General features: G+C 43.2%; 1 protein-coding gene across 4 annotated transcripts in view; it reads left to right on the forward strand.

The window, feature by feature from the left end:
* Nucleotides 1–14,217, forward strand: part of ATG16L1 (autophagy related 16 like 1) — a 26,795-nt gene extending 12,578 nt beyond the window's left edge. For 2 of the 4 annotated variants that reach the window (XM_019542886.1, XM_019542890.1), the window contains 13 exons: nt 481–567; nt 1,974–2,030; nt 2,228–2,275; nt 3,074–3,176; nt 4,572–4,677; nt 5,114–5,184; nt 6,428–6,499; nt 8,047–8,167; nt 9,111–9,216; nt 9,754–9,903; nt 10,224–10,271; nt 12,111–12,212; nt 12,632–14,217. In XM_019542886.1, coding sequence (XP_019398431.1) covers nt 481–567; nt 1,974–2,030; nt 2,228–2,275; nt 3,074–3,176; nt 4,572–4,677; nt 5,114–5,184; nt 6,428–6,499; nt 8,047–8,167; nt 9,111–9,216; nt 9,754–9,903; nt 10,224–10,271; nt 12,111–12,212; nt 12,632–12,725 — 1,165 coding nt within the window. In that variant the 3' untranslated portion in view covers nt 12,726–14,217. The remainder of the gene's footprint in view (nt 1–480; nt 568–1,973; nt 2,031–2,227; nt 2,276–3,073; nt 3,177–4,571; nt 4,678–5,113; nt 5,185–6,427; nt 6,500–8,046; nt 8,168–9,110; nt 9,217–9,753; nt 9,904–10,223; nt 10,272–12,110; nt 12,213–12,631) is intronic. The other 2 variants (XM_019542888.1, XM_019542889.1) reach the window with 2 other exon arrangements.
* Nucleotides 14,218–15,240: the final 1,023 nt, after the last annotated feature.

Genomic DNA, 15,240 nt, shown 5'->3' on the forward strand with positions numbered 1-15,240 from the left:
GATGTCTTATTTTTAAAACAGCAGCCACAGCTTTATTCTTCCCCCTGAGGACACACAATACCTAAAGCAGAACTTCCTGCTCCTCACTTCACTGAGGAGACTTTTACTTTCACTTTCTATTTCTCCCTCTCCGGTCACCTCCAAGATAGCAGCTGTCACGATGGGCCAAATGAGAAGGGCTGCCCGTCTTATTTACCGCTTTGCGCCGGTATGCTTAGCCACGCTTATCACTATGTCTTATTTTCGGGGTATGGCTTATATTGCGCAAATACGTAGAAATCCTGCTACGGCTTATTTTATGGGTATGTCTTATTTTCGGGGAAACACGGTATATAAATAAGCTCCAGTCTAAGATGTGGGGAAAGATATTCATGCACTTGAATACAATTGATGTTTCTGTTTGCGGGATTGATAAAGGGAGTTGTTAAAGATGAGCCTTGTCTGATTGACTCAAAAAGGCATGTTTCTGAATTTCTCCAGGGATGATGATATTGAAGTGCTTGCAGATGAAACCTCTGACCCAGCTGAGGAGACATCCCCAGTTCGAGCTGTCAGCCGGACATCCAGGTGTGTAGACTGAGAGTATACAGAGAGATACAACAATTATATTGCTCTTAAAGTATACCAACACAAACTTACTATGCAGCTCTTACAACTGCATGATTCTATAGGGCTAGGCTGGTTTTGGTCCACTTACAATTCGGATTCTGCTAACTTGTGTAATTATGGGCACATACAAGAGTAATATTTAGATTGCAACTGCTGCATATGCTCCTAAGCAGCAGTCTGTCTTCCCTTGTAAAGTGGCTAAAGTGTGCATTTGTCCATATCCTGACTCAGGGTCATTAAAGATATGGCCTGCAGACAAGGATCTGGCCTGCAGAGTTGTCATTTGGCTCGCAGTGCTTCCCACAGGACCTGAAATTTAGCTGTTTTAGGCATGGGTATTGGAACAAGCCAGGGTGCAGAGTTAGAGATGGGATAATTACCATTGTTTTAAGGTTAGCCTGTTGTCATATGCAGTGCTTGCACTAGAGATTCCTGTTCCTTTACACAGTGCACATGTTGGCTGCTTACAGACATTAAACACTGCCTCCCCCACCCCCCCAGTGCTTTACTTTAAACTCTGGGGGCCCTGTGCCAAGCTCAGCATGTGCCCAAAAGAGGCATCGCATTAGCTGGACTTGACTCACCCAGTATCTGTATGGATTGGGTGCTTCAGCAGTGTTTTTTTGGTGCTTTTATCTAATAGCTTATTGAATCAGCTTTAGATAAAAGCACCAAAACGTCCTGCTGAAGCACCTAATCTAAACAGATGACTAATGCGCTGCCTCTTCTAGTAGCGTTTGGGGGTTTTTTTTGTTGTGGGGGGGGAGGTCCCCCACATCTATTAGCACCCGTTATGTTGTTCTTTGTTTTGTTTAGAAAGGAACTAAGCCAGTGCCTGGGAAGCAAAGAATGTATTTGATCCTTAGGCAGAGTAAAGGTTACAAACAGAAATAATGCAATAAGTATTATACGGCTATTTTTAATATGCTCCCTATATTATGGTGGCATTTACCCACATAAAGGAAAAGGGCTTTCTGGACTTTAAAAACTGCTGAAAAGCTGTAACTTATTATCTAGACTTAAGCGTGTTTCATATTACAACAGCAGCAAAGGAAGAACTAACTGAGAATAGGGATTCGTGTAAGTGATTAAAACTCTGTTAAGACCTGGTAAATTGCTTACATTTGAAAAAATCTCTTTCTTTAAAACTTGGGTATCTGTGAAGGGGTTTCCGTCCTTTCCCTATCTTCACCCTCAAATATGTATTCCAAGCTGGTGCTGCTGCCCTCTTCTGGGTTTTTCCCGTCTTGGGTGTGACTGAAAGGGAGGGTGTCTTCCTGTATACTTGATGCAGTGGGCTGTTTGTTTATTAATCTTTACTTGAATTGTTCACCAAGTTTAAACCTGTCCTCCCTCCTCTTTAGTAAGCGATTCTCCCAGCCAGCTGGAGGCCTTCTGGACTCTATCACTAATATCTTTGGGTATGTTAGAACACCTTTACCTTTTTTTTATACATTGATTTCAATGAACACCGGAATTTCAGTGATTCAAGGAATACAAACAAATGTCTTAATGTCAGCCTTTCTTCTAGCTTCTGCTTTTCTTTTTTCTTTTTGTTCTCCTCAACTTCCTGTTTCTTCCATCTTGCCGTGTGCTGACCTCTGACCTTTCCCTCCAGTCTGTCTGAGTCTCCCCTTTTGGGACATCACTCTTCTGATACTGCCAGGTGAAAACATTATCCACTCTTAGTCCAGCATGTGAATGTGACATTGAAGTAACGTGGAACCCAGCTTCCTTGCCCTGATTAGGCTTCAAATGTCTTACCTTTGGCTAAAAATTTTCCACAGTTGCTGAGTTGCAGCTGATTGCTCTGAGTGAGATGATGTGCGGATTTGGCTGTCATTTGCAATGATGGAAGTTGTCCCCTCTAATTGGGATATTTAAATTAAGTGAGGTTATCACCAGTGACAGGTCAGTAACCTGTCCCTCATAGCTGAGGTTTTTTTTTGTTAGGTTGAGTTCTGTGTTAATTGTGTTAGAATATCTTCCTTTAATAAAGAATGGAGTCTGGGATTTTAAATGCAGAACTCCACTGTCTGAAATCCTGTCATAGCTGCTGTTATGCAGTCTGAATTAGCGGTGGTGAGTCAGATGGTCTTAACTCACAGGGTCCATAATTTCTCTTACGTTTTTAGAAAGCATGACTTCTCAAGGGTTAGGTGGTCAGTGACTTCCGATAACCTTAGTTGGCTTCTAGGTTAACCTAGATAGAAAGAAAGTATAGGCCTACAGTGAAATGCAGAAAATTGTGAGAGGACACAGCACATTACTCTGACAGATTACTAGCTGAAATCCCAGGGGTGGGGTGAAGGTGGGTTGGGGGGAAGAATGAAGATAGAACTTCTGCCCTTTTCTCATTCACAGCCTACAGTGTAGATGAAATCATCGAGGTCTGTCTGCCACTTAAAGACAAGCCAAGTTCGCTCCTATATTTAAAATTACTTTCTTTTATATCCCATCTCAGGAGGCGTTCTCTGTCCTCATTCCCCACCCCGCAAGACAATGTAGAGACACATCCAGTCTCCAGCAAAGAAGTGAGAGTGCCCAGTACTGCTGTATGTTTTTTTGTAAGTACATCCAGGGAATATAAGTCTTTTGCAGACTCTTGCTGTCTAAGGGGAGAACTTGATCACTGAGTAGCAACAACTACTGAGGTATCTAGTTCTGCTTGTTGAAACTGCTCTGGGTAGCACTTGAAGATGAGAAGGTAACTCTTGAATCAGTAGTGTTACTTTGCACATTTAACCTGTGCTGGCTTTGTCCTTGGCCTAGATGCCTTAGAACAAGAACATAGGGGGCTCATCTACATGAGCTATTAGCACTCGGTAATAAATTCCAGCACATGCGCTTGAGTTTATTGCTCCTAGGTGTGCTGTTTTAATGTATGCTTTGGACCCACAGCATGTTGAGCCAAGTCAGAATAGCCTTGGCTGGCAGAGGGTCCAGGGGGTCAGCCTGCCAGCCTGGGCCTGCTGCACCCCGGCTCAACGTGATGCAGAAGGTGCTCCAGTGCAAGGCTAGCCAGTAGGCAGCCCGCGCACTGAAGCACCCTCACACCCCAGCCTGCTGTGTCAGCGTGTACACGTGCACTGCTGCAGAGTTTATTAGTTTCTGGCAGCCTAGAAGGGCAATACATGTAGACATGAGATATTTACTGTGGAGCTGATTAGTCATGTAGATGCATCTAGGTGCAGGTACATCCTTTGTAGACTAAATGTTCATTCCTTTGTTGTGCTGATTTAATGAATATGTCTCTCTGAGGTCAATGATGAATAGTAAAAGGTCTGAATGCACAGGAAATGCACTTCCATTACCCTCCTAGCTCCCAACAGTCTCCCTTTATCCCGTCACACTCTAGTAGTGCTGTGATGGAGGAGGTACTGCTGACAGCTTGGGGTAAGCTCAGTTCTAGGTCTCCACAGTGTAAGGAGACATGGTACTGAATGTCATCCAACAGAACCACTTAAAAGGAGCTGAGGGTTTGGAGCGTCTTGATTGGCTGTGCATGATCTCAAGTTTTCAAGCTGAGACCTCTTGGGTGCATTATTATGGAACAATGAGGCCAATTTTGATTCTGGCTTCATGAAGGGCAATGCTACATCTTTGTATTTTTATATAGAAAACATTGGGTCAAACTGGTTTGTGAAACGGTTATTAAGCTGAATGCTCTTCTATCTGAGCTGACTGTGGTTGCTGAACAAATCCCAAAGGCTTCCTATATGTATCCAAGTACCTGGTTATAGTAATCCACCTGTGTTCTTGTGATACTAATTTGTCCTCATCTAGAAAAGGTTTGCTGATTTTTATTTAGCATGGACTTTCTGGATTTGAAGGATGATCAGGCTTGAACTAGTTAGTATGTGCACACAGTTCAATCTGCATGTTCCTAGAGGCTACCAAGTCTGTACTAAACCAGTTGGGTGGCTCTCTTTTTTTTTTTCTCTTCTCTCCGCTTCCCCAAGGATGCACATGATGGGGAAGTGAATGCAGTGCAGTTCAGTCCTGGCTCTCGGTTACTAGCAACAGGAGGCATGGACCGGAGGGTTAAACTCTGGGAGGTCTTTGGAGGTAAGCTTCCACTCAGGAGTTCAGTATGAAGAGATATAAGTAACTAGGAACACTACTTATTCTGCTAAACTTCAAATCCCTTGCAGGGGGATTATGAAAAATGAATTTTTCTGCTCAGGGCTCATTTGCTGGTGTTCTTGAGCTAAGCATACAATTTTTAGACCCAAAAAGTACACTATGGAATTGTGAGTCTGTTATGGTGGATAAGCTGACTTTACTGTTTCCGGGGTAAAATATAGAATAAAAGCAGATATAGATAACCTGATCCAAAGTCATGCTACTCTATAGTTACACAATGGGTTTGTGGGGTGTGTGTGTAGTAATAAGTAAAGGTGCAGAGTAGGCCAAATGGAACCACCACTAAAGGTCAGATATTTTCCTCTGTTTATATCAGCTCCTACTGTGATCTGTTGCTTGATTGTTTTTCTTCCTACAGATAAGTGTGAGCTAAAGGGCTCCCTCTCTGGCAGTAATGCAGGAATTACAAGCATTGAGTTTGACAGTGCTGTAAGTATTTTTATAATACCCTTTGCCTGGGGGAAGAATAATTTTCAGTAGCTTTGTGCTCTTTCACCAGTTTCCATGCTCATACTTCTAAATGTACCACTAAACAAATGAAGTAAAGTACTTGCGGGAGTAGGTGACAAATACGTAAAATATCTGTTTGAGTTGAGTCCTATAGTTTTTGTAGTGCTAATCAATATCCCACTATTCAGCTTTTGTGACGTGGAGAATTTTTAAACTAGATTAGGCTTTTCCCAAAACATGAAGTTGCACTGCTGTCTTATGAATGCCATGACATCTGAAAATTGTATCTTTTTTGGTTCTGTGACATTTATACAGCTTATGAATATAACCCTGACCACTAAGTTATGCTGAAGTCTCTGAATGCTGAAAGGCCTCATTGTCTAAAGTATTGCACTTCCACAACCTTTCACTCTACCGTCTCTTGCTTCATCCTCAACAATGCTATGGTTTTGCTGTATGCCTTTGTCAACTGTAAGGCTTAACTACATGTGTATCTGCCCTTACCTGATTAGATTTAGTTAATTTTCATTTACACTGATCAGAACTGAATGGATGGCAGTGAAATTGATAGGAGCTAATTTCACTCCTTCGAGTGGTCCAGTCGGGCACAACAGCAGATGCAGGAGCTGTGGGTTAAATAGGCTTGGCCCAAAAAGAAGCTGGGTAAAGTTAAATTGTTGGAGAATCCTAACATCATAGTACCAGTTAAAAGAAGTGATTATGGAGAGTGGTGCTGAGATGCAAAAAGTATCTGTCCCTACCAGCATCATGATTACCATCTTTTCACTCAGGTTAAGTTGCCTTGGGGAATCGGTGGACTTGTCTCATGTAAAAAGTGACATCATTATTGAAAGTCTTCAGAGGCCATGACCTCAGCTGGTACTCTACTGCTGTTTTCTTCTTTAAGTGCTTTTTTGGTAGTATGGCTCTAAAGTGAACCCTGTTATATGTTTCTAATACTTTGGTCATCAGACCCATGGGAGTAATTGACACTGGCTTAAAATTGTATAAAATATCATTATTCCTTAAACTGATCCCTGTAAGATCTAAAATGCCAACCAGCACTTTACTGTTCGGAATGGAGATGTCTCGGTTGTGCGTATGAAAATTCACAGAACTCTCTCTTTTTAAAGGACCATTTGGAAATATTGGCTGCATGTAGATGGTTAATCTTCCCCCCCCATGACTGAGAAATTTCCCTAAATCACTTTTGTCTTCACAGGGCTCTTACCTTTTAGCAGCTTCAAATGACTTTGCCAGCAGAATCTGGACGGTTGATGACTATCGGTTACGCGTAAGTCTCCTGTAGGAGTCTAGCACAATGGCTTGCTTCTGCCCATATTCTTTGTCTGTATGTTTATGGAATCTGCAATTTCCTGGTGTCTGTAGTAGTTACAGGATCTAGCCACAGTTTATTCTTGCACTATTCTAATTGACTTGTTAACTATAAGGATCTTTCACAGCATAACCTACTAGCTTTGGTCTCCGCATGCACATTTTAAGAAAACTTACCTAGCAAGTAGCGATGAAACGTATGAGCGTTCCTTCCTCTTCTGCATGTACACCATTACAAAGTATACCTTGTGTGGAGCATTTTGATGTTACATAATTCAGTCTAAGGAAACAAACCTTCTTGTACTATGGCTTGGGAAGGCAGATAAAACAAAGTTGGGCGCTGCAGCCCTGGCCCCCGTGTGGCTGCGCCCCTCCGAGGCGGCCACTGCTGCCACCCCGCACCACCATCACCACCCACTGCCCTGTGCCACCACCGCGTGCTGTTTTGCCACTGCCAGTCACATGTATGGCTCCATGGGCTGCTGACGGCCTCGTGCAGCCTGTCAGCAGCTCACGGAGCCACACGTATGACTGGCCACAGGAAAGTGGGGTGCAGTGGTAGTGGTAGCAGCAGTGTGGGGTGTTGGGTAGTGGCTGCCCCCTTCTGCCTTCCCCACACCCCCACTGTGTTTGGTTGCTGCCACCAGAAGAGGTACACTTGTTAAAAAAAGTATGGAAAACCCTGTTCTAGGTTAACATAAAACAAAAGCAAGCCACTTCCCTGTAATCCGATCTTTCTCTGCTTAGCAAACTTGCATCTGTTTCCAGGCCTGCGGAGTTGTTTAGCAAAATTCAGGTCTCTGCGGGCACCCTGTGCCCTGCAGCCAGGAGCTCCTCACTTCATGGTGCTGGGGAGAGGGACTCCCTGACGAATGCAGGCTCTGGGCTTGTATAGCTCCAGCTTGCTCCATCTTGTGGTAAGGGGAGTCCCTCAGCTCCCCTCTGCCACCTGCAAGCAGCCATACAGGCTGCTTGCTCTCTTAAAGGGTCAGACATTATCTCAATACCCTGCTACAGAAGCCAATATCACAAAATGCCTCTTGAGATTTTTCTGGACCATCTTGGCTACAGCAGCACTTCAACCCTGCTAGCCCTAATGGAAGCTCTTTGTGACCCCACCCTTTCCTCAGACATTAGATTGAGTTATGGAACTGTTTCTCAGTACATGGACAGCTTGGGACAGTTTCAAAAGTGCAGCAGTTCTAATTGTGTGAATAACCTGAGAATGATTCAGCTGTATTGAAACCAGCTCTGGCTTTAAATTTAGATGAAGGAATGTTAAATGTGGAAGAGTTTTGCTATGTGTGAATTGTTCTCAACTCATTCAGTCACTTTACCAGCTGCTGCCCTCTTGTTTCCTTTCTGAAAAGCTTCCAGATGTTCATATGTATGCACCCTGAGAGCATCCATGTTAAACTGCTGAGTGGCAAGACCCCACAGAGGCAGGAGGAAAGAGAGCAAGAGTAGCCAAGACTACTTAAACCATCTAAATCTCCTCTTTCCTAGCATACCCTGACAGGTCACAGTGGTAAAGTCCTGTCAGCCAAGTTTTTGTTAGACAATGCACGTATTGTTTCTGGGAGTCATGACCGGACCCTCAAGCTTTGGGACCTGCGCAGCAAAGTTTGTAAGTCCATCCCAGCACTGTACACTTTTGTGTTCTGTTCACTTTCAGTTCCCTGTATTGTATGTAAATGGAAGTGTTAATCTGAAGGGAGTTGTACTATTCTTTGGATACACTGACACCACAATGGCAGCAAATTCAGTTATGCCACTGGGGACTTAACCCTTGCTTTTCTGTGTGCATCTATTCCAAAATGAGGTAGTGAAGGCATCTTGGAGACATCCAAAACTGCTACATTGAGCACACTAGAACCCAGTGTCTTGAGTGAAATGTGAGGGGTGCCCTTGCCACCTTATTTCCCAGGGCAGTGCACAAGGACTAGGAATAGGCGTATTTTCTTGGCAGCATAATAGTATTGTTTATTACCCCAATGCAAGCATACTCATGGTATCCAAAGAGTAGGAAACTGTAGCATCTTCTACTATGATTCATAAATTTGCATAAAGCAAAACAGGCCTAGCTACTACCTGGATGGGGGGAGGGGGAGAAAGAAGAGGAGACTATGTGGTCTATATCTAGTTGATCAGACGGTTGTATTCTGTGGATCCTTTTGGCCTTTAGCGTGTAGGATAAAGTTCTTATTCTTTCCTATAAACTTGGAGGCAAATTGTATCTTTTAGCTGAGCTTAGGCCCCTCTTGGGAACCTTACTGGTATTTTTTGTGTCTTAAGTAAAGCAAATAATAAGGTTCAGTTCACTTGTAGCAGAAATGTTTTCCTTACAACAAGCTACTGAAGAATTTTTCTGTAGACTGGCATTTGAGCATTCTCGATGTAGCAAGATTGTCGTCCAAGACTGCTTTTCTTCCCTTAGTCCTTCACAGTGCAGAAGTTTCAGAGCAGCTGCAGGATTTTTTGGGCATCTTTGATTTTTATAGGATGATTTTTATTTCTCCTGTTAATTACTTGTCTAGCCCAAAGTCTTACCAGTGACTTTCCCTTTTTAGGTATAAAAACAGTGTTTGCAGGATCTAGCTGCAATGATATAGTCTGCACTGAGCAGTGTGTAATGAGTGGACATTTTGACAAGAAAGTTCGCTTCTGGGACATAAGGTAAAACCACCCTTTCAAACAAGGTGGAAGGGGGTAAATGTGGGAAGAGTGTAAGAAATGTTAAAGAATTATTTGGAAGCCAATGAAACAATGTAATTGGAACCTGGATTGCAATCTCCTGTTCTTCCTGGACTGTTTGGAGTATTTGTTACAGGAATGTGAGGGTGCCAAGGGTGAATTACCTTTGTCACACATTACAGTTTCTGGTTATTCTAAGCTGTTAAGACCAGGGTGTCTTTGTGTAAACAGAACCCTTATTCTGGGAAAGGAAATACCTTATATTACTCAATTCCTGTCTTTTTTACTATTTTTCAGTTTCACTGACTGTTTCTGGAGGAAATCTGCTTTAGTCTTTGACTAGGCATATATTAGTTGCAATATGGGTGGGACCTTGGTCAAGAAATCTAGAATGTATGAAGAACTCAAAGAATCCCTCTTTTTCCATGCCTTTACAAAGGGGAGAAGTATAAGGATGCAGATTTTGATAGGTGACAGGATTTTCAGCCCCAAATAACTCATGCTGTTCTTTGTCTTCAGGTCTGAAAGCATAGTACAGGAGTTGGAACTGCTTGGGAGGATCACTGCTTTGGACCTGAATCCAGAGAGAACAGAGCTCTTAACCTGTTCCCGAGATGATCTGCTGAAGATCATTGATCTACGGGTTAATGCTGTCAAACAGACCTTCAGGTGAGCATGGGCTCCATCACCTCTAAAGTAGGTGACTTGGTAGCATAGTGTAGTTTTCCCTTGGCTCTTTATCCACCTGTCTGATAAAGAGTGCTAATCCCCATTATTTGTGCCTTAAAAAAATGGTGGCAGCCTAAGCAGGAGAGCAGTTCTGCACAATGCAAGGAGCTGGTGAGGCATAGATTTCTTGCATTGGTCAGGAAATAAATTTTGTACCACCGTGTACAGTTATCTTCATTTTGCCCTTTTATAAAGAGTTGGCTTTCTCAAGACCTCATAGTAGAGGAAAGTAATGACTATCTGGTTTTAATTTACTTCAGTGCCCAGGGATTCAAATGCGGATCTGACTGGACCAGAGTTGTATTCAGGTGAGAGGCCAAATGGGGAAACTGAATGGAGTTTCAGATGGAAGGAAGCAGCAAATGCCGGTTTGCTTGACAATCTGTGGTATTGTTTGTGTGGGGGCGGTGGGTGGGAGAGTTATTGGGTTCTGGACCAGCTAATTAACACTCAACATATGCATGTCCACTAATTGTTTCTTGATTTTTGTTATATTACTAATTCTGAAATTATTTTTGCAAGTTCTGCTATAGTCAGTACTGCTAACCATTAGATCTTCACAGGCAGACTTACAAATTTGCAGTCACTATGGCTAAATGGATCTTCAAAGTTAGATGTCGAAAACTTTAGCATCTGTAAAATTCAGGGAAGATGGTACAGGTAGAGTTCATTGCACACAAAAATGCATTAAAAGAACATTTAGGTTGCAAGATGAAGAAAATGTCAGAATTAATATTATCTATACAACTTCAATTTTGACCCCTTGAAACATTTAAAATAACTTTCCTGAGGTGGAAGGAGACTCCAGCCTTTTTCCTTTCTTTGTAGTCTGTCTCTTCCCATTTTTTTTGCATTTAGCCAGTTCTGGGATCTCTTGTCTGCTTTGGGGTCATGCCAGTTTGCTCACAGTGGCCTTACTCGTGGAAGACATCCTCGTCTCAGTTCTAGCACTAAAACAGCTTGGAACACTTACTCTTCCTTCTGCCACCCTGAATTGGAATGTGTGCGAATCTTCAGAGCATCTTCACAGAATGTAGCTGTCAGATTCTAACAGACTCTGTTGAACATGTGTGAGCTACAGTTATTCTGAGGTTTATAACCTGGTCAGATTTAGGCAGCATTTCTCAGGAATGAGAAGAGGCATGTCCTTGACAGCAGAATGCTCCTCCTGCCAAATTTTGTCCACCTCCCAAAATGTGTAGACATTGAAAGTTCTCAAGGAAACAATTGTTAAAATTTGTTTTAACATGTGAAACTTTTTCTTGTATCACTCTCAAGAAGAAAAGAGCAAAAACGTCTTGCTACAAATTTTCCACAAAAAAAAAAAAAAAAGCCTCAGTTATCCACTCCACAATGGAAATTTCAGCTTGAGGGGCTAGTGTAGGAAAGTCCTAAGCAATTAAAAGTAATGTCTTCTAATGGGAAGTGTTGAGATATTGAGCATGTGAAATACTGCCTCCTCCCCTAATAAAGGTTAATATTTTTAAACAGTAGGACAAAGGGGATTCGATTTAAAACTGAAAGAGGCTAAGATTTAACCTTTAACTTTTTTTTTTAATATTTAAAGCACACGGTGGGGGAACTAGGACTGGCATGTGTATATAGATACGGCTTATCTTGTGCACTTTGTGAAGTTTTACCCGCATAGCTGTCCCCCCCACCCTGTAGATGATGATAAACTTCTGTATCACTTGTGTAAGCAATCTAGCAGAAGGGGAACCTGTTCTTGAGGCCTTGCATTATGATAGACTTTCATTTAGCTGCCTAATGTTAGGAGTCAAGTAGAGCAAAAGGGAATGTTGTTCATTCCTAAAATTCAAAGATCAGTTGTGTTATCCCTATTTGACAGATCGGGAAACAAAGGCCCAGAGTTTGACTAATCCAAAATCCCCCTTTTATACCTAGCAGATCTCCTTTTGAAATGCTGGTTTGAAAACCCATTGATTTTTTTTGGCCAACTCTTTGCTAGCTGGTGTGAATAAGAGCTGTTTATACCTCAGCCTTTGGTAGTGTGATCTGTCCTAAAGTCACTAATGTCAGCATGGTTTATTCGAGGAATAACAGTGTGGAGAGAGATGGTGTGTAGCTAAAAGCTACTGACTCTAATATTATTTTTCTTTTCTTCACTCAATAATATGTTTTAATAGCCCTGATGGCAGCTATGTGGCAGCTGGTTCAGCTGATGGGACCCTGTACATTTGGAATGTGCTCACTGGGAAGGTGGAGAGAGCTCTTGCAAAGCATCACAGGTGAGATGGGAAGGTGTCTGACTAATCTGATGCAGGTGTCTGGGGTGCTGCTGGAGCCAAGATGTTAAGGATTACAAATGTAGATCTCTGGTTTTCTGTGGATAAAGATATGGGATTTTAATCTGTAGGTCCTCCTATTTATTCATGTTGATATCCTGTGTAATGGAATTAAGGCCAAGATATTGTTATTCCCTTGTTTGTTGGATTACATGTTTTTTCTGACTTAAAGAGCTCTGATTCCAGTGGAGTACATTAAATATAGTGCACACTAATTGAGCAAATATTATCCCTCCCTGACTTCTAAAGATGTGTGTCTCATGAGTCAAGAATGAATTAGTTTGTTGGAAATCATTCCCCTTCTCTTAAATGCTCTTGTGGAATTAGACTGTGTTCTAAATGGACACCTGACTTCCTTTCAGCTCCTCTATCAACGCAGTGGCATGGTCACCAGCCGGTGCTCATGTGGTCAGTGTGGACAAAGGAAACAAGGCTGTCGTGTGGTCTGAATTTTGACTGGAAGGAGAATGAAAGGCAGAGCGTCAGATGCCTCCCTATATGAGGGTACTCATCCATGGCTGGACAGAATGGAGACCCAAGTGCAGATCCATCTTTGGGTGTGCTATGAAGTTTGTGGGCTTTGCCTTCCAGAGGAGGTCTCTGAGTCAATCAAGGAGGAAGAGCCAGAGTTGGTCTTTGAAGGCCTGTCACCCCCCTGTTGGCACTCAGACTTCTCAAGTGATTAGCTGATCTGGATGATAGTGCTACTAGTTATGCCTTTTTATATGTGGTACCTATGCACTGAATGGAGCCCAAGATACTAGACAGATTCCCTCACCAGACGGCAGTGCCAAATATCCTGTTATGCAAATGTATGTGCGACACTTCCAAGTCAGGAGTGTGCTGTAAAGAAGTTACTGTGTATTCTGACCTAATGCATGTCCTGTCTCCTGTGTTCTGTTCCTGTGGACTAGCTTAGGCCTGGGGTGTGGTAATCTGAAGCACGGACAGGATGGGTCCTAGTCTATCTGTAAGATGATGGAACAGTTAAAAACTAATTCCAGTTGTCCTAGTGCTCTGACAGCTCTGGCTCCTGAGTTATTGGCTCAGTGCAGAGCTCTTCCAGTTACCGCATGGTCACTCCAGCAGTTGCAGTCTGAACTCCCTGCATCAGCTTGAGCTTTATTTCAGGGAACTGTTCATTCTCAGGGCAGCTGCACCCTTTGTTAAAACTTTCTACAAGAGCTCCCCTAGTAGCGATACCAAAAATCTTGGGGACAATTTATTTGCATTCTTACCTAGTAGGTGGGAGAGATGTGCAACTTCTGCCATGCTGCTGTGATGAAGAATGTATTTATGCCTTGACTTCCGGTACCAGAACTTAATGCCCAATCCCTTCTGCTGTCCATCCGTCCTTCTGCACTGAAGGCTGTTGGTAGAGCACAGGGGAGCTAAGGGCTTGAATCCCAAATGTAGAACTTTGGTGCTGGCAGTTCCAGGCCACTTGCCCCTATCTCTGAGCACATGTGCAATATTTCTTTGTGCTGGAATACAACAGCTGCTGTGGAGCAGGGGTCTTTCCCTGTGTCCTCAGGCATTCAAATTGGTAATGGGATTGAGGTGGGACTAACTGTGGCATAACTTTTATCCAGCCAAATTTTTCCATGTCAGATTGGCCTCAAGACAAGCCACCAACGTTAACGCCTTTTTATTTGCACTTTATTTTGCTTCCTTTGTGGGGCTTGTTTTCTAAGGAAGTGTGTTTTTTGAAGGATTTCAGGGTTAGGAGAGAGAGTGGTTGCTGTAACAGTGTGCTTGCTCTCTCTCTTCCCTCTCTGTCCCCCCACCCCCCTTCCCCTCCCTCTTCTTCCTGCCCCCACCCTGGTTCTTCATTCAGACCACTTCTGTAGAGGGGAGTTGGGAGTATACAGAGCAAATCTTTTATTTATTCAGCTGCTCATCAGAACTTGATTGTAAATAAACCTGTGTTCTGCTTTTAAAAACTACAGTATTTCTTATTAATTTGTGTTTATACTTGTCCTAAAAGAAAAGGGAAAATATTTTCAGATTTCCTCTGCACTTCCATTTCACTGGCAAAGTGTATGTGCATGTGTGATGAGAGAGAAAGGGGTGCTGATTAGTGGATTGTGGCCTGTACTTGACAGGTATGTGTCCAAGGGTTATTAGTCTTTATAGCCAAATCTGTATTGTCTTTTATCAGAAATACTGTTTTGAGACTATAGTAAAAGAAGTAACTTCCTCGTTGTTTGTACTTTTTTTTTACAGTGTGACCTGTCTTTGAATCTTGAAAGGTTAATGTACATACTCTGATGTGAGGGAGAGATTACTGAATTCAGGAATATGGATTGTCCCTGTTCACCCAGGAATGCATCACAGGAGATGGTCTGTTTCTCCCTTGCTGTTTTAACTGCTGTCTTGCCTCTCAGTTTCATAATACAGACCAAAAAATGGTGGTATAAAAACTGTGTTCCAGGGGTGGGCAATTATTTTGGCCCACGGGCTACATAGACAACAGTTCTGCTGAGCTGTCGCAGGCCACGTCAGCACCCCCCCACCCTTACTTCTCACACAACACCTCAACAAAACTCTATGCCTGTGGCTGCAGGCCCATGGGGAGTGGTGTTTGGGAGTGGGACAGGTGAGCAAAACTGGGATCATATGGCAGAGTCATGGGGGAGTGATAGCATGATGCAGAGCTGTGATCCACTGCCTGCATGCCCCTGTGATAGGCATGGGTTCCACGGGTAGGGATGTGCAGGGAGTGGATTGCAGCTCTGCCCTGGCCCCACACCGTCACTACCCCAAGAACCCAACCCCAGAGGCAGCTTCCCATCAGTGTGGCTTTGTACCCTGCCCCTATGGCTCCTAACTGGTCTGCACTGAGACCCCAGGATCATGGGATTGTGACAGCTCAGGACCAGGTCTCGGGCAGAGCTGCAATGCACTCCCAGCGCCTCCCTGCTTGTAGAACTGAGGCTCTGCCCTAGTCCCATGCTGTCATTGCCCTGAG

Source organism: Crocodylus porosus, unplaced genomic scaffold (assembly GCF_001723895.1).
Source record: "Crocodylus porosus isolate Cpor-Errol unplaced genomic scaffold, CroPor_comp1, whole genome shotgun sequence".
NCBI lineage: Eukaryota > Metazoa > Chordata > Crocodylia > Crocodylidae > Crocodylus > Crocodylus porosus.